Source organism: Nestor notabilis, unplaced genomic scaffold (genome assembly GCF_000696875.1).
Source record: "Nestor notabilis isolate BGI_N333 unplaced genomic scaffold, ASM69687v1 scaffold20982, whole genome shotgun sequence".
NCBI classification, from domain to species: domain Eukaryota; kingdom Metazoa; phylum Chordata; class Aves; order Psittaciformes; family Psittacidae; genus Nestor; species Nestor notabilis.
Window position 1 is genome coordinate 16,079 of NW_009917303.1, and position 18,628 is coordinate 34,706.

An 18,628-nucleotide genomic window follows, 5' to 3' on the forward strand; every position below is an offset into this window, starting at 1 on the left:
GATCTTTCCCATGAGGATTAACTGAAACATAACAAGTTCTGAGCTCATCCTGCGCCTACTCTCCTAGTGGGGCTACTCCTGCAATGTTTCACAACACTTGCAGGAGCATAAGAGCTTCTAATGCCTCTACCTTTTTGTCAAATGTGGCTAAAATTAACTAAAAGACTTACATGTCATTAAAGGTCTAGAACCGCAGGCATTCATAACACACAACACAAAACACAACTTGTAACAACCTCAATATATCAAGTTTGCATATCATTCTCATAATCCACCTTTTTTAGAAAAAGAGGAAAATAACGTACTAGTTCAGCAAAACAGTTAACATAATTTTCTGAATGTTCAATTATTTTGTGACACGTGCTTTTTTTGAACCAATGCCTGAAAGCAGCTCCTAATTAGATTGCAACTACATAAGCTGAAGTAACACAGAATTGTGTTCACATGTCAGCTTAATTTACTTTACACTTTATAAATTTTGATTTATTCCAAGAAGCTAAGCTATTCTTACAGTCCACATCTAGACCTGCTCTAGATATATCAAGATTCCTGTAATATTTGCCAAGTGTTTCAACAAATATTGTTTAGTTTGGCATTAAGAACTTCAAGAAGTGTTCACTTTTTAACACTGCCACAGTAACTTAAAGAGTTAACAGTATTTTGGCATCAGTTCATGGAAGAAAAATACTCAGGAAGACTGGGATAATCCTCCTGTTATTTCTTCAGACTTTTCAGGAACTGAACAATTTCTTATTTGTCTTTGAGCCTTATGTAGCTCTGTCATTGTTATATTAATTTTTAAACTCAAGTACTGAAGTTTTTATCACTGTGAAGGGCTACAGACTGATAAAGCTGTTTACTGAGTACACTGGCAGTGAATGAACAAGGCATTTTCTGCTAAAATTTCCCTTTACTGCTAATGCCATATCAACTATACTGTTGATGTCGATGATGCTAGAGCTAGGTTGCTGAGGTAACCACCAGTGCTGAATAATGTCACACCTATATAAAAAAAAACCTATATAAAAAAAAAACCAACTATATAAAAAGGTGCGTAGGTCTCCTTGAGCATCTCAACTTTATCAGAAACTTCAGCACAGCTGCTGCTGAAGGCCGGAAGAGGGAGAAATGGCCAGGAAAACAGAAGGTATAAGCAGTGAAATAAAGCTGAATTGTAAACCAGCATCTTCTTAGAGCTCAGCAAAGCAACAGAAACACAGGAAGAAAATTGGCTTTTGTCTCAAGGAGAAAAATAAATATATACCTTAGTAGCACATTAAAATACATACCCAGAGCTATAAAAATCTTTCCAGTCTGGCAGAAAGAGTTTTGCTGCCAGAATTTCACTGCCAATTTCTAGCAATGTATGTTTTGCTCTTTGGTAATGGAGACATTTGCAACCAACCTACTGAATGTGGTGGCTGTCTCAAACAATGCCAGATCCCAGCCTTAGACTTCCCAGTTAGGTCAGGCAGAGTTATTTGTACATCTTGCTGTCCTTTGTTAATACTCTGGGATCCTGTGGGTGAATGCTTATCACGGGACCTCTTCACTTTTATGGCAGTTGGCAGCTCAGGCAACATACAGATCTTAATTTTGGGTTTCTTGTTAAGGATGTGTTTCCCTATGGTGCACAAACTGAGTTGGGAACAATTCATTACTACGCAACAGTTGCTTACATTATTCTAGCACAAATTTAAAGCTTATATCTTGGTGATTGTACACAGAACTGTTGTATCTTGCACCTGAAAACTGTGCCTTTTTTTACAGTTTCAATACTGTTGTACTAGTAATGGTAATATTGTGCAGCTAATGACATCCTAAGCTACATACTGTTTCAATTAGTGGGTTCATTATTATCGGAGTTCATTACTTCAGCTAAGCAAGGCACTCTGCTTGCAACCGTGCGTAAATTCAATGCTTAATTATATTGTTGAAGCAGTAATTAAAATATATTGGCCTGGCATTGCCAATTAAAGCTATATTCATAAACTTCATGAGGAAGAATGTGAGCCACACAGCAGTGGGAAACAACAGCAGGCAAGGCACCTCAGGGAGAAATGGTCCTTAATGTAGTTCTGCCAAGTGTTGTGCAGAGCAGAAGGGGCATGGTTTGCAGTTGCAGGATGGTACGTGGGGAATAGAGCAGAGTTCTTCCATTAAGGCAGTCCTCCACATAATTCTCTCTCAGCAACACTGACAACATGGCTCTACGGCTTTCAGGCACTGCAGTTGCTCCCAAACACCTTCAAACAATCAGCAGTCTTTTCTTTTGCTGCCATGGCAGCCTCCTTCAGGGAAAGCACGTTCAGCATCAAGCATCTCAGCTACAGACAGCAAATGATGGTTGCTTTTAGAGGGCTTTTACTCCTTCATTATTTTCTAAATGCTTTTCCAAGGAGCAGCTACATGGTTTCAAGTTTTCCCCTGCTCCTGTGAATGTCTGTCTGTCAGCAGTGTAGGCAGGGAAGCTGTGGGGTGTTGCAGCAGCCTCACCCTTGAGGACTCTTAAGCCAAGAGTGGAAGGAGTAAGAGAGTAACCGTGTGCTAGACCCAGGACTGTGAAAATAGCTCCTGGTATTGCAGCGCTGCTCCACGGCTTGCACAAAGGCAGCTGCAGGACATCCCGCAGACAGCCTTTCAGCTGAGGTTTTCTTTTTCTTGTTTCCTTCATTAACCTCCTCACTTTGTGCGTTATTCAGCAGGTTTGCTGCCACTGTGTGTACTCTATTTGATGTTTACAGATTGTTTCTGTTAACTGCCACAGGTTTACACCATATGAATGGTATAACCCCCACCCGTGCAACCCAGACTCAGATGTGGTGGAAAACAATTTTACTTTACTAAATAGTTTCTGGTTTGGAGTTGGAGCTCTCATGCAGCAAGGTACACCGGTTACACTTCGTTATCGCACACGTCCCACAGTCTGCTCAAGGGCTTCTGTGCTGGTAAACTCCACCCTCTGTAGATACAACATATACTGTAAAACCTGATCTCAGAAACTAAACAATAGAATGAAGAAAGAAAACAATGTGCCACTGCAACCGGGAGCAGGCAGAGGAGGGGAATCTGTGAAACCCAGAATAGGGCTGCAGCAGAAGGAAGGAGGGGAAGCATCTGAGAGAAAGGGAAGCAGACAGGGCTACATGGGAGTTTCTGGAGCCAAAACATAAAATAATCGCAAGAGGGCTACGAAGTGCTTCATGCTGAAGTTGAATTTGTTGCTGTAAGAGGTTTGGAAATAGGAAGATGTTGGGCTCCGTTCCAGTGGGAACAGTAACAGCCTTAGATACCCTAGAAAAACAGTTATAATTCATGAACAACAACAACAACAAAAGATGCTCTTTCTTCAGAAGGGTTGTTAAATTTGTTGGCACTTGTCAAACACTTTGTTTAAAAACAAAACAAAACCTTTTTTTTTATGGCTTTTCTGCAGGTATGGGTCCCATCCTTCTGTAAATGCATCCAACCTTAGAAGCATTAACTTAATCCAGTCACAAGTCCCTGTTGATGATGATTTTGGAAACAGCTGACATTTTACTCAGTTGACTGACAAGGAAGGGCAGTGAAGCTTACTCCATATGGAAAGTCAAAGAGATATGTGTACTAACACATTTGGTTATGGGATGTATGTTCTAAGGTTTCCAATTAAATCACTATTAACCAAAACTGGGATCTACGGAAAAGAATGCAAGTTTTTTCTGTCAAACATTTCAAGTTGAATCAAAGCTGAACAAAAAAATCCCTACCCTGAAACAACCACCAAAAAGGCAATCCAGAGGAAAGCCCAGCAGTACCTTGGTATTAAATTCCTAAACATTTAAGTAAGGAATATAAAATCATCTCTGCATTCATCCAGGTACAGTTTATTCTTCCCTCTAGCAGACATGAGTAGCAGTGAAAAAAGCAAGAGGAGGATTTTTTCCTAAGCATGGTAGAGAATAAAGTTTATAATTTATCTAAGATGCACTTGCTTTTATTGCTGCACTAATGTATTGACCGGATATAGAGCTTGCTTATAGAAATTACTCTGAAGGAGGTTGGATGCTTTTTTCTTCTATTCTCCTTCGAACTTACCAGTAAAACATAGGCTGTGGTTTTACAGTATCAGGCAGGTGTGTGTATATAACTGTGATTGCCCTGTGTGTGAAAGTGCCCCAGGATTTTGTGTTTCGGTGTACTGCCTTTTTTGGAGTTTACCATCATCCACAGCAAACTGTGGGATGCAGTGTCTGCTCGTTACCACTACCTTGGGTACATGACAGTCAGCCCCAACCAGACTCTGCTTGTCTTTGAAGAAGATTAAAAACAAAGCAAAAGAAAGAAAGAAACAAAGAAAGAAAGAAAGAAAAACAAAGAAAGAAAGAAAGAAAAAACATTTGTAAGGCAACACAAATGTTTCCATGTACAAACTTGTGGTGCGTGTGATTGTAAGTGCATCATCGTTAATGTGAAGAGTTTGAACATGATGTGAATGGTTGTGACTGCATCTAGCGTTACGTTCTTTCTTGTTGGCAGCAGCTGCTTGTTGTGCTTGATTGGAAGCCACTTGTTATTAAATTTTAAAATGTGATGATCAGACTTTCTCTTTTCTACAGAGCGTGAGCAAAGTCTGGATCAGGATTGGCTGTCATGTCTGCCATTAAAAGGCACTAGAGAGACTTCAGCAAGTATTGTCTCTGACCCTGAGTCTTGCTAGCAACGTTTTTATTTAGATGTTACTTCCCCTGTTTTTCCCCTTCAAGTCTCAGATGTGTTATGCATACTCTGAAAGCATCCAAACAGGGCACATTTCATCCAATTCATTCAGAGAAACTGTCACTTTCAGAAAGGAACGCTATCTGTCAAAGCCCCAGATCAGCCAGGCAACGGGTCAGACTAGGAGTATCATAGGAGAGTGCATAGGGTGAAGCTGATGAGCATGTAGCATATATTAATGCTTTTTGCTGGAATCAATGCCCTTAAAAATGTGAACACTGAAATAAACTTGGGAGTGATCAAAAGAGACGGTAGGCCCACTTGGTTCAGCTGGGAGCAAAGTGTACTCAGCACCTCACTAAAGCAAAACAGTAGCTCACTGCATAATTAATAGACTGTGGCATTTTGAGCTTAATTGTATTCTGCTAATTTTTCACAAAACAACTTTTTGCTAGAGGAAATCACAGGAGGTTTGGCATCTCACCCAGCAAATTCAGCACACAGGGCTTCTTGCCTGCTCTCTCGTGCTGCCAGAAGGATGCACCGGCAGATTTCATGGTTGCTTGTTAAGGTATCTGCAAGGTATCTGGCTGTTACGCATTACTGGGATCTATATGTCAGAGCTAGCTATTGCATCAGGGTCCAAGTGTAGAAATCATATTTGTATAGCTGTCTAAGCTTGACAGAAATAATACCTTCAGGATGACCTGAATCGGCACTCCTTGAAGCTGGCTTTTGCAGGTCAAACCCAGCTTAGAAATAAACACACTTCTCCTGAGAGCAACAATGCAAAAAGGATTTCATTGTATTTAAAAAAGTATAACCTGAAAAGCAAGAAAGTACAACAGACCGCAAACATAAACCCATATAGAGCTACAGCTCTTGAAACAAGTACATTTGGACTCAAACATTTCAAGTGAGTTTTGTTTTTAGACTGCTGGCTTAACTTGAAATCTGTCCAGCACCAGGGCTGCAGAGGGCTGCACAGGCAAAGCATCTGCTCTTGCAGTTTGGCAGTTCTGTCAACCTACTCAAACCCTTGGGCTATGCTTAGCTTTGACCTTTAAGAGACATATCTGTAAGTATACAAAGCTAAGTTAAATCTGTTTGCTGGTTGTTTGGAAAGTTTTTGCCCTTCTGGTCTTTGCCCCATAAGTCACATTCAGAATTTTCCAAAGTTTGAAAATATTCTCTGTAACATATTTAAATTTCTCACAGAAATAATTAAATAGCTGGGAAGAGATAATATGTCAACATATTTTTCCAGTAATAGAAATATGTTTGTCACATCAAAGGATTTACGTGCTGAGATCTCTATTCACAGGCACTTAAGTACTTTCTTAAGTCCATCCTCAATCAACAAAATAATTATGCAAAGGTTAACCTTTTAAGTCAAAAGCTTTCAAGTGGCTGTGTAAGTGCTTTACTGAACCAGATCCTTGAATCCCAATACAGTAGTGATGCCGGTAAAAAGAAAACAAGCATAAAACTTGCATCAGAACGCTTAGAAATTGAAGTACCTGTGTGGCTTAAATACAGTTTACCTGAGCTGTTTAGAAGCTGATTCAGTGCAATTAACACTCACATGTACTGTTCTATGGGGTTCTATGACAATAGCAGATCACTTTGACTTTTGTTGGTGACATGAAGGCATATCTGCTAAAACCTTTTCAGCAATAATGAGTGTTACATACACTGGATGAAACTTTGCATTGCCCTGTAGATCCAAAGGACACATCCATTCACCCTCTGAATTTTCAGATGTAAACCACACATTTATAACAAGATGTGTTCTGGGATTTTATCTCAGGTTCACATAGGCCAATGAGTTCAGTGGAACTGTATTGATTGCCCTGTTTCTGCTTAGGTATGTCGATAGGGTGCACAGGGCAGGTTTCTCTTGTAAGATATTTCTGCCAGGTAGTTTGTAACTAGAACAAGCATTGAAAAGAACAACATTCTGCTAAAGATCTCTGGTTAAAAAACTGCTTATAATATACTAGCAAAAAGAGATTCAGGAAATGGACAAAAATACTAGTATAGCTTGCTGGGAATTTAAGAGGTTCATATCACAATGAGCATTAGCTCAGAAATGTAATGGGGCTTAGACCCTAGGATAACTCCATTTGTCATAATATCATGGCATATATCCTTTTCACAGTGTGTTACCATTATAAATGTTAGCTGTGCATCTGTGAGATTATTGTTTAAATCATTTTATCATACTACAGCTCATAAAAGCATTCTGTGCCTAAAAACAGTCTGTGGCAATCAGGAAAGGCATCTTTCAGCATCATTTTAATATGATTGTTTTGATGATATTGTAACAGGATCAGAGCTGATGCCCAAAGCTCTTTCTACCAGAATAGTTGGAGGAATATGGTGGTTTTTCACCTTAATCATAATCTCATCCTATACTGCCAACCTGGCTGCCTTCTTGACTGTGGAGAGGATGGAATCCCCCATTGATTCAGCAGATGATTTGGCAAAGCAAACCAAGATAGAGTACGGGGCTGTTAGAGATGGATCCACAATGACCTTCTTCAAGGTAAGATGGCATCAGTCAGCTCTGTACAGTTGGGCTGACTCATGGCCCTCCAGCAATAAAATAGTGAGGTGGAATCACAACATTTGAAAGGATTAGCATCATAGGTAAATAAATCATTTGCCCAAATCCATAGAGGATTCTTCAGCAATATTTAAGCAAAAGATGGGAGATTTTCCCCCAAGACATATGAAGAAACAATCTGATGCTATACTGTCATGAGGCACAAACCTATGACTTTGATGGGAGGATCTGAAGGGAACGGGGGCATAGACCTGGAGACATTCTGCTCCAGGTTGCTTCTCAGGGTGGGATCTCATCTCCTTCCAGCTACTTGGCCAAGATCACTTCTGAAGGTCAGATTTGTACCACAGGCAGTATTATTGCATGGCAATAATACAGTAAAATGCAGTAAAAGCTCCATGGTCAATACCCCACAGATTAATATATGGGCTACATGCACACATGAACACATCTGTAAGTAAAAGATCCGTTTCTGTGGCTAATTGCTTTGTAGATAACTGCATTATTTTTTTTTTTTTGTATTAGTATTAATTACATACAAAATGGATTAATCTCATAAAATGTCAATGTGAAAGCAAACAAGCTATAAATATAGGATACACGTGCAAAAATCCTGTGACAATTAGAATTAATTAGCAGCTTCATCAGTAGTCTCAGCAGGGAAGTTAAACACTGAACAAACTGGTATCAACCTTTTCACCATAACATCTAAGAATAGTGTTTATAGATAGTCAAATATGAGGTGCCTTTGAAGAGGATGGGACACTGGGAGGAAGCAGCATGTGGGGCAAAATAATAGTTGTGCCATGCATGACCCCTCTCCTTTGCTACTCCAGCCCAAGCCCCCTGCCCCGTTTTAACCACAAGCCCTTACGCTTCCGCATGAGGCAAAATGCTTACACACAAAAAGAATCTTGGCTAGAGTATTTGGGTCACCTCTCAAAACCAATAATGCTCATCAAGGACATTCCAATGATGTAATAGACCTGATGGTAGGCTATCCCTGCTGGAGCTGTTGGGCATGAACTGCCCTTATAATGGCTCTCCTTTGGCTGAATAGAAGTGTTTCCATGCTGAAAGAAACACACAAACTACAGTATTTTTCAGAGCCTTGTTATAGTCAGTTCTATAAATGATGAGCTGACATTTCCATTAAGATATGCTTGGAAACCCAACTGAAGATATTCCTGGAAACTGCAGGAGAAAGCAGCTGTGCCACCTTCTGAAGGACTCTGGGAAACATCTTTGGTCTAAAAGCTCGTCACTGCCCAAAGATGGTCATTGTCATTGCTATTCTGAAATAAAATTCAGCATCAGAGAGAAAACGCCAAAGCCTGTTGCTTCCATATATTTTTAGAGGAAATAGCTCCTGAATTTCATGAGAAATTCAGAACAATTTTCTAGAGCTGCTTCCAGCTTTACACTGATTTTTTTGCACCATTAATCCCTGAGGTTAAAATTTGTAGGCTTAAAAGAATGTGAGACTTTATACAAAAAAAAAAAAAAAGGACAAGGTGATTAACTATTTGCATGCTATATACGTTAGCTTACTTGTGCCTGCAATACACGTGTACAGAAACACAAGTGAAAGGAGACTAGGTATTGTACAGAATAGAGGCGGATTCTCTGGAACAGTGAAAGTGAAATAGTGAAAGATGTATGAAAAACACAATTTATCACATTGTAAACCAGTGACACGTACAGAAAAGGTGTTGTTATTTTTATTACAGAAGCCCTTCAAGATTTTCACAAGATTATGATTTCTTTATGCTGTCCAAAACTTAAAAAATAAAATTAATAAAAATAATGAAGTAGATGTCTGTACAATAAGTACCACAGATACTTGTGTATGCAAAAGGAATACTGTGTGCTCTGTGAGGGCATGACTTTGCCTCCCCTGGACTGTGAAATACTACATATACTTCTTGACATAAGTAGGCAGACCCCCACACACATGCCAGTAAGAGACCTGGGAATTAGGAGAAGGCAAAGGTGAGGGTTTCTGGACAGCAGTTACTCCTGTGCCCACACTGCATGTGCATTATGGTATAGTTTAAGAAAAAGCGCCTTTGCCATACCAATTCTAGAGAAAACACCTGAAATAACACTGCCTCTTTTGGGGGAGTTGTGAAGTCCTGACCTGGCCTGGACAGTTTCCCCTGAGCTGTCCCATGCTGTAGCGGGCTCTGGGAGCACCCTAATGCCCAGGAGTACCCTCTGATAGCAACACCCCTGCGATTCAAGGGGTGGAATTGCTGAGCTGGGGTGAAAGTTGCTTTTCACGATGGGCAGCCTGTGCTGCAGAAATGGTCCTGCCACCTGGGAGTGCTGATGTGATGGGAACAGGGAAAGGAGGAATCAGCACAAGCAGGTGCAACAGCAGTAAAAATATCCTGCAGAAGTGTAGCGCAGGGCTGGGTTGCACAAAGGAAGGGTCATTATTTCAGGTGCTTCCTGTGTTGCAAGATTTGGTTTCGCTAAGGGCTATGTCCAGTATTTAAACCAAGAAATGCCAAGAAAAATAGAAGACTCTTTCAGACTAATATTTTTTTAAAGAAAAACCATGACACCCCAGGAATTCCTCACTATGGAGGAGAGAAGAACGAGAAAGTCCCTTCCATGCAGGGCATCAGATGAAAAGACCACATGAGTCTGATTTTCGGGACTATAAGAGAAACACTTGGCAAAAGGCTTTCCAAAGACACGAAATTCAGAAAAAGATTCTGGCATGAAGCACATTCTGAAGGACTTTGGTTTAAGACATTGTGCTTAAAGCAGCAGCAGGAAGCCCCTAAAAGATGATATTACCCAGTGGATGGGATACAGGTTGGGAACCATACGAGAAAAGCAAGGTACTTCCACTGCTTTTCTGAAAATTTGTTCTGCATTTATTCAAGCTTCAATCACTTTTTGTTTAGTCTTGTTTAGAACGCATATACTAACAGTTGTGGTTTTCCACTAATTTTGAATGCCTTACAGTAGTATCCCTGTTGTAATATTGTCCTCAGAAAAACTATTGTTAAAGAGGCAATATTTTTCTAGAAAGCTTCTGCAGTGACTATGCCTTCTACCCAGGTATTGGGGGTAATGAAAACAAAAGCAATTGAAATTATTTGGGGGTAAGAAATGGAGTTCTGACCTTGAAGAAATCTCAGAGTCAGCCTCCTCCCTGTACACAGATCCCAGATCCAGCCATACCAGATGAAAACACCCAGAAAACAGGGCCTGGACAGTTAAGGAGTGCTCCAGCAAGGGGATAGGATTTTAGGCAGGTGAGCCAGCAGGATCCCAGGCAGCATTCACCATCTGCATGAATGTCCAAATTTGGGAGAAGTCCAACAGAAGGCAAGATGTTTCACATCCACAAATCATGACACACACAAACTGCTGTCCTGCTCTGTTTCCAACATGTCTATAAATCTTCCATTGCTTTCTTGCCCCTCTGTAGTAATAGATCTTAATCTCATGTTGCAACTCTTGCCAGTGGCTACCTTCTGATGTGCAGACATGTTTCCACTGAAATCAATGAGAATTTGAAGGCCAGAAATTGGCATATGATCTATCCTGAAAAAAATGGGAGTTGGCAAGCTGAGAAGCTAAGATCTTTCTTGCAAACTCATCTGAATATGGAATACATCCTTTCAGTAAACTCAATATCAGGCTCAATCTACTGCATAAACTTATCAATTTCAAAAAAATATTCCCAACTGAGCAGTAAAAAGTGTTTCTACTAGTAAAGAGCCACTTAACCATCTTCAAGGGTTAGTGGTGTCCTGTGGCTTACCAAACTGAAGTGGAATTTAGGCAACATTCACAGGTGTTGAATTTGCAGGTGAAGCATATTAGCATTTAAAGCTCAAAGAACCAGAAAATCAACTTGTCATGGGAATCCCCCATCCACTCGTGTTTAATAAGCACATATGGTCTCCACACAGTGAGTCCAAAATCAGCTATGATGACTACAAGCCAAAGATAGGGCCCATGAAGGAAGTGAGGATCTACTGCCTCAGAACTGGGGAAATGTGTGTGGAGGACCTTCAACTCACATTAAACACTTGGTTTGTGTGTGTCTGGCTCATGCTAGGCTGCAGCACAGACTAGTTAGGCAATGTCTGGCTTTGCTGTCTTGTGTCAAAATAATTTCTGTTGACAGTTTCTAACAGTCCAAAGAGACAGTATGTGTTCCATGTTGTTTGAGAGCGTACAAAGAGGAGACAGGTTTGATCACGTTAGCACTGTGAGAGCACTTGAAGGGTTTTGGTTTGCAGGTAGCACACCTTGAGGGTTGCAGGCACAGGGCTCCCACCTGTCCCTAAGCAGGTTCAGTGTTTTTTTCATATCCCCCAACAAAGAAGTGCGAACAAGGGGGCACCGGCACTGCCTTGCCCTCTAGGGTGCCTTGTGAGCTCCCACAGCACAGAGAAAGGAGGGGGAAGGAAGGGATATTCAACACTGTACAGAGGCAGCTGGGGCTTCTGGCATCCCACTTCCTTGTGCAGCTGGGCATTGACACAGGACATGTACACACTCATGGCAAATTCCCCCTTCACTTAAGTGGGAGGAGAATGAAGTCCTTAAGTCTGATTGCAGTGGAATGCAAAAAGCAGAAGTTTGCTTAGAAGCCATTTTGGGTTTGTTCCTCAAGCTTTATCATTGAAGCACATGACTTCTAGGCAAGTGGCATCAAAACAAAAGAGCCAGTACTTTATTCACCACCAGGCTTTTGGAGTAGTGCATTTGCCCTGGCAAATGCTGTTGCACTCAGAAGCAGTGGCTTCTGTGTGCTGCTTCTAAGCGCAACAGTATCCAGTTGCACTAATTTAGCTGGGCTGTGTGCTGTAATCCGTGTAACAGCATTAGCCCAAAAAACTTCAAACCACTTTGCAGCCATGCCAGTAATGAAGCTCCTGGCACTGCAAAGGAAGTGAAAAATGAGATTCCTCAGCATAAAGCACAGCAAGAGAGAAAAGCTGCAGGAGGGAAAACCCTGCTACCAATTCTCTTTCACAATGTGCTATTTGCATTGGTCACAACAAAAGGCTGAGGAATATTTTACAAGTGTAACTTGGGTGCCAGTGTGATTCTGTGCCCTCATTTTCCCTCCTTAGAAATCCAAAATATCAACATATGAGAAGATGTGGGCATTCATGAGCAGCAGGCAGCAGACAGCGCTGGTGAAGAACAATGATGAAGGAATCCAGCGTGTGCTCACAACAGACTATGCACTGCTAATGGAGTCGACCAGCATAGAATATGTGACTCAGAGAAACTGCAATCTCACCCAGATTGGAGGGCTCATTGATTCGAAAGGCTACGGCGTGGGAACCCCTATTGGTAAGATGCTTTCCAGCACAGGTGGTGTGGAGCACAACTAGCAATATCCCCTTCAGAAGTTTAGATGGCAATTTGAATCGTGCCCTACTCCTTTAGAAACCTTTCACATCAAAAGAAACCCTAGGAACCTCCCTTTAGGCAAAACATCTACTCTTGCCCTGCTCATCTGCAAGCAGTAACTGCAAGCAAGAGGGAATATAGCAGTCCAGGCTACATCTGCAGAATGAGGTCAAGTGACCTGCTTACCTTCTGGAGCATCCCATTCATAGTAAACTGGGTATACTTTGTGGTGCTCAAGGTGCAAGTCGCTCTACTGAAATTCAGTTTGGTTTGAGAAATCAGGTAGTGTCTCTGGGAAAATGGAAGTGGGCAGGACAAATGTTATGTACCATGTATTCATCCTCAAGAAAGCTGTATGAAAAGAGATGAAATTCTGATCAGTTTGATGACCTCCAAGTAACACATAAAAACAGCAAGAAGCAATTGCAAAGTTCTGCATCTGCATCAGTGATTTCAATAATTTGAGCTAAGTGGCATCTTAAGACTTCCAATCTCTGTGGAATCTTTCCTGTAGACATTTTTTGGCATATCTGGTGTCCTTTTCAAGATCTTCTAACTGTAGAGAATCAGAAAGTGTGTCAAGTATTTTATGCTGCATTCTTGTGAATAATTGGCACTGGGAAGCCAGATATTTTTCCTGTATAATATACTTCTCCATACTGCTCATATATTCATTTACCATGCCACAGTCACTTAATTAGCTATGCAATTTTATTGTCTTCAAAGCACTATCAGTTTACACAGATATAGCAGGTGAAGTATTTTGTCCATCAGTTTCTTAGCAGAACTGATATGAATAAGGGAGAAACACCACTTCACTTTGAACTGTGATTCTTTATATTATTGTGTACCTCAGATCATCATGCAGATAAAATTTTAAGTCTACTTTCCACTGGCTATGTTAGAACAGCCTTCTCACCCTGAGGAAAATGATACCAAAGCTAAAATCCCAAATAAAGACAAATGTATGGCAAAAGTTTCATTGCAGTTATAAAGCTGCCACAGTTTAAACCAAGAACAATGAAGGAATAATTGGAACAGATGGTAATCCTCAGAGAGAGCACATCCATTGGAAATACAGCTGTGAAATGTATTTATAAGACGTTTCTTGTATGGTAAATGTGCTTTAATTATTTTTCTTAAGGAAAACCAGCAAAATTCAGGCAAACAGATATCTCCAAGCCTTGTGGGATATTTCAGTGCCATTAGGCATCTTAAATTCTTAAATGATTGATTTCATAAACAAGATAAGCTGTGGAGATCCTTCTACAATTCAGATGGGCCCCAGAGGCTCTGCTGTTTTTCTCACAGCATTCAAGACTATTGATTTCAGAAGCTGTATAGAAAAAAACCAAACCAAACCAAATCAAAATAAAAATAAACCCCAAAATAAAACAAAAAAACCTACAAAAAAACAGAAACTTGTCCATGACCTATAACACCAAAGTTTCAGCAGGTCTTAGCTGGTGTCTGCTTTTGTTCCTTCAGCAGAATGCACAAACACATGGCTATGGTTTTCAGCAGCAAACATATGCCTCACACTCCCAAATTTCCAGTGAATGAGCTGAATATCAACCCTGTTTGACTCCTAAAGAAACAAGGAGGATAATTTTTGAAAGCTCTACAGATCCAGGAAATGCACTATTTTATCAGAGCATCTTCTGCAAGTAAAAGACCTGCAAATATAGGCTGTCTTCCTACTTCTTTGTGCTAAGTTGGAATAAAGGGGATTTAGGTATATCAACAAACATCTCTGTTTATGTTCATTATGGAGCCAATGGGTAGAAAGAGAGAGGAGGGCTTTCATCATTCTTGGCAAAGACCATTACTAATGAAAAATCTGCAGCAATGCTTGATGGTGAACTTAACGCACTCTGGAAGTACTGCTGTAGCAAAGGCACCTCTAAGCAAAACCTATGCAAAATGTCACCCTGGGAGGAATCCAGTTGAAGACAGCAACATTATTATAGATGTCAGGACAAGTACTAATTCCAGTATCCCTGCCAGTGCTGACGCTAGTAATTCTAACATTAAAGCTATTACCAGTTGCTTGGGAGACTTCTAAGAAAGTAGATGTATTTCTTGGCCTGAGAGGTAATTTATTGATAGCTCAGAGGCCATAAATGGTATGCTGAATATTCAAAGAGGTGTTGAGATGGATTTGTGTGCAGTTTTAGTGCTCACTAATAAAACATCACCAATCCAGCACTCCAAGCACACTTGACAAACCTCAAAAGCACACGTAGAAATATAGATATACCTGTTACCCTCAAGATGAATTGTGATAATTCTGCTGGCAACATAAACATCACAAGAAAGAATGAATATCTCCACAAATCCTGCACTGTGACCAAGGCTGCTTCACTTTACCTAACAGCTATGCCCTTTCAGACAAGGGAAAATAGATGAGTACTACAATCTAATGGTCTAAAACCTCTCCTAAGGTAGAAACTATTCTGTTCTTTCTTCTGAGAGGCATTGGTGTTTCCAGTGGCAATAATTCACTTCTCTGTTTTTGCAGGTGTTTCTGTTATATTTTCTGTTGGGCTTATTTTTGGTTCTTTAATAGCATGCATAGAAATCATCTATACTTACAGCAGGTGTATTTTCCTTTCAAAGCTGGCTACCTCAAGCAGTGGCTGCTGATTGCTGGCTTCCCAGATGGACTTTGTATAATCTGACACGTCTCCTGGCATCTGTGGTCACAGCATGTCCTAGTGCTGGCAGTAAGAGACACTGAAAAATAGCTGAGTGTTGGCGCAACAAAACAAAGAACTGCAATGTTTTTCACACTGATCCTCCTCAGACAATTCTGTGGTTTAAAGGAAATGAAAAGCAGAGAGAGAGACTTGTATTCATTGTACAATTATTTTTAATAATGTCCTGCATGGCAATATGAGAAAGAAAACTGAAGCTGTGAGGCCAGGTTTCCAAGGTTATTTAGCATAAAGACACAAAAGTGGTGCCTAGTGAGATTTTTCTTAAGTCTATGTGTACCTTGCTATCAGTCAAATTCTGGCACATGTTCGGCCTTAAAAGTTTATTTACCTTGATCAGATTGAGAATTGCAACTGCTTTAATTTGCAGAAAAATGTGACTTTTGGTAAAATTACTGTTTAAGAAAACAGTCTTATTAATATGCCAAAGGAGAGGAAAGGATGGATGGTAGTTAGCTACATGGACAAATGGCTGGTGACACTATTTCAGCCCAGACACTAAATGCTTCCAACTGTAGGAAGTCCAGCATGTTAGGATCTGGGGGTATACACATGCCTGTAGTGTCAAACAGCCTTTCTTGTAACCCTCTCCTGCTTGCTATCATAAAATGCTTGCCACATAAAGAAAAGTCTCTCTCACAGTGCCAAAACCAACTTCCACTTGTGTGTTTTAATTACTACCAGGATTGCTGCTGTTATTGTTGATAACTTCAATTTCTGGCAGCATAGCATAATCAGTAGCAATTTCCTTTAACTAAGTGCTGCTCCAAAAGCCGGGTGAGGAGCAAGCCTCTCCTTTATCCCTTTCTGGGCCGACAGACTTGTGCTTCTGCAGCAGCAGAAGTTGGCTGAAGGGACTTCCAGATGGCAGAGATTTTGGAAGATGGAGAGCCAGAGCAGAGTGTGAGAGAGGCAAACCTGAACAGATTGAACCACCCAACGTGACCCAGCTATTTGCCAGATACAGTACAGGCCCATCAATGCTGCTGAGCCTGAAGACACATCATTTAGCAAGCTGTTGGCCTGCAAAAAAAAAGCGTATAATAGTTTCTATTTTCAGCTTGCAGTGCCGACATTGTTGCAAGTCATGGAAAAGGAGACTTGGACACCCATTTTTCTTATAAGCTGTTAGGTAGCTGGAGTTGTGGGCTAATGCAGGTATAAATGAGAAGAGAATGTATCTGACTGTGGGCTTTTCTTAGACAGCTGCTCATTTTACATGCAGTAGGAAAAATAAACAGATGTTGAAGTAAATAGAAGAGATGCAAAGTGGAAAGTCTCAAAGGATGCTCAAAGCAATATTCAAACATGATATGGAGGAATTACTTAGCAAGAAAACCCACAGCCAAGGCTTAAATAAACCTCAGTAGGAGAGCCTAGAAATTATAATAAATTCTCAAATAACTGCACCAAAGGAGCCTTCTGCTTTCCAGTCCCCAGGGCAGACACCAACAGATAATCCTCTTCCCCCTTCCAGCTGAAAAAAACCCAAGACTTCTAGCTGGAATAATCAATCTTGTGATAAGGGAGCACTTTTGCTTCATATAGCAGCAGCTTGCTCCCTCCCTCACTTCACTTTGCTGCAGCCAGCACTGACAGGTCTTGCTCTCACCTTGCAGGGTCTCCTTACAGAGACAAGATCACCATCGCCATCCTCCAGCTCCAGGAGGAGGGAAAGCTGCACATGATGAAGGAAAAGTGGTGGCGAGGCAACGGCTGCCCTGAGGAAGACAGCAAAGAAGCCAGTGCTCTCGGGGTGGAGAATATTGGGGGCATCTTCATAGTGCTCGCTGCAGGGCTTGTTCTTTCGGTGTTTGTAGCCATTGGTGAATTTATATATAAATCAAGGAAAAACAGTGATATTGAGCAGGTGAGTCATCCATTCCCAGCTTGCTTATGTTTCTGGGAGGCTGAGCTTTGTGGATGTGGACGTGACTGCATTATATATCTCTGCTGGAGTGTAGATTTTGTATTACTGAACTCTCACCATGCCTTTCTCACACTAAGGATAAATAATTTATGAATAAGAACAGGGACATACCTCACCCACAGTCCAATTAGTGCTGCTTAGTATGGCAGTACAGAACAAGAGCAATTAATTTCTCAAACAGTTTCTGCTTGATCTTTAAGACTTAAAGTATAAATTACATTGGAAGGAAAAAAAACCAACAACTGGGGTGGGGTTTTTTTCATATAGCATTAGCACCAGCCCTTTGAGTAACAACAAGAGTGTACTTCCAAACCCCCAAGTGTAATTTTTCTCTTGCTCTAGAAAGCATTTTTTTCATAGCCAGGGATTTACACACTATGCTGAATCATGCATTTCAAGGCAGGGAGACGTACTGAAAGTTGATGGATACCACAGGAAAGTAAGATCATGGAGTCAAAGAAGTTCTGCTTATAGGTTCAATGACATATAAGGAGCAATTTAAAAGGACAGAGGGAAAACAGAGGAAATGCTGCATATAAATCATGCCTTGAGTGTTACAGCTGTTTGTGAGATAGAATCAATCATGAAAATAGATTGTAAATACCCGTTTACTGAACCACCAGCCACTGTAAAAGAAACAAGGCACAACTTTGCTCTTGAAGTTGTCTGCCAGCCCTCTTACTCTGGCTGCCTTTCCTGGTGCTGGTTTGGTTCTGGCCATGTCCTGGACCCTGATGTGGCCCTGTTTGGCCCAACTGCTATTGTTGCCCTGATCCTTTTCACTTCAACAGAACTTATCGTAGGGACAATTGCACTGCAAGTGGCCTCTGATGCAGTCACCAAGAGGCAGGTTCATATAACCTAACTTAAGGCTTCTAGACACAAGGCATCTACTTCAAAGTGACTTGTTTAAACTCACTTTGCAGTTTTTGATCGTAAAGACAGGAGGTTTTCCTTGGGGAATTCATGCTCTTCATCCAAGGTATAATCCTGTGAGGCTGCTGACATAAATGCCAGAAATGACTGTTGAAGAAAATAACCTTAACAAAGGCAGCAGGGATAAGTGAGAGGAAAAGGGGAACATTCTGGACTTGGTCTCAGGGGTGCAGTTTACACTGCATATAGCAATGGTGCTGAGATGTAAGAGGGATTGACACTTCAGCAAAAACAAGCAGCCAGGGCTGAGGGCCTCAAGAGGGTAACATCTGATTTTGGATAGGATAAATCACCTGTATCTCCTTGCTTCCAGTAAAGGATCACCATAAGCTAAGGCTACATGCCTGCTGTTCAGACAGCTGAAAGGAAGTGAGATGAATGCTA

The 18,628-nt window shown here is 40.9% G+C and overlaps 1 protein-coding gene across 1 annotated transcript in view; it reads left to right on the plus strand.

Moving 5' to 3' along the window:
- Positions 1 to 18,628, plus strand: part of LOC104401557 (glutamate receptor ionotropic, kainate 1) — a gene marked incomplete at its 5' end in the record, with an annotated part of 38,887 nt that overhangs the window by 10,476 nt on the left and 9,783 nt on the right. The window contains 4 exons of the mRNA XM_010009165.1: positions 2,768 to 2,886; positions 7,029 to 7,246; positions 12,376 to 12,601; positions 16,998 to 17,248. Coding sequence (XP_010007467.1) covers positions 2,768 to 2,886; positions 7,029 to 7,246; positions 12,376 to 12,601; positions 16,998 to 17,248 — 814 coding nt within the window. The remainder of the gene's footprint in view (positions 1 to 2,767; positions 2,887 to 7,028; positions 7,247 to 12,375; positions 12,602 to 16,997; positions 17,249 to 18,628) is intronic.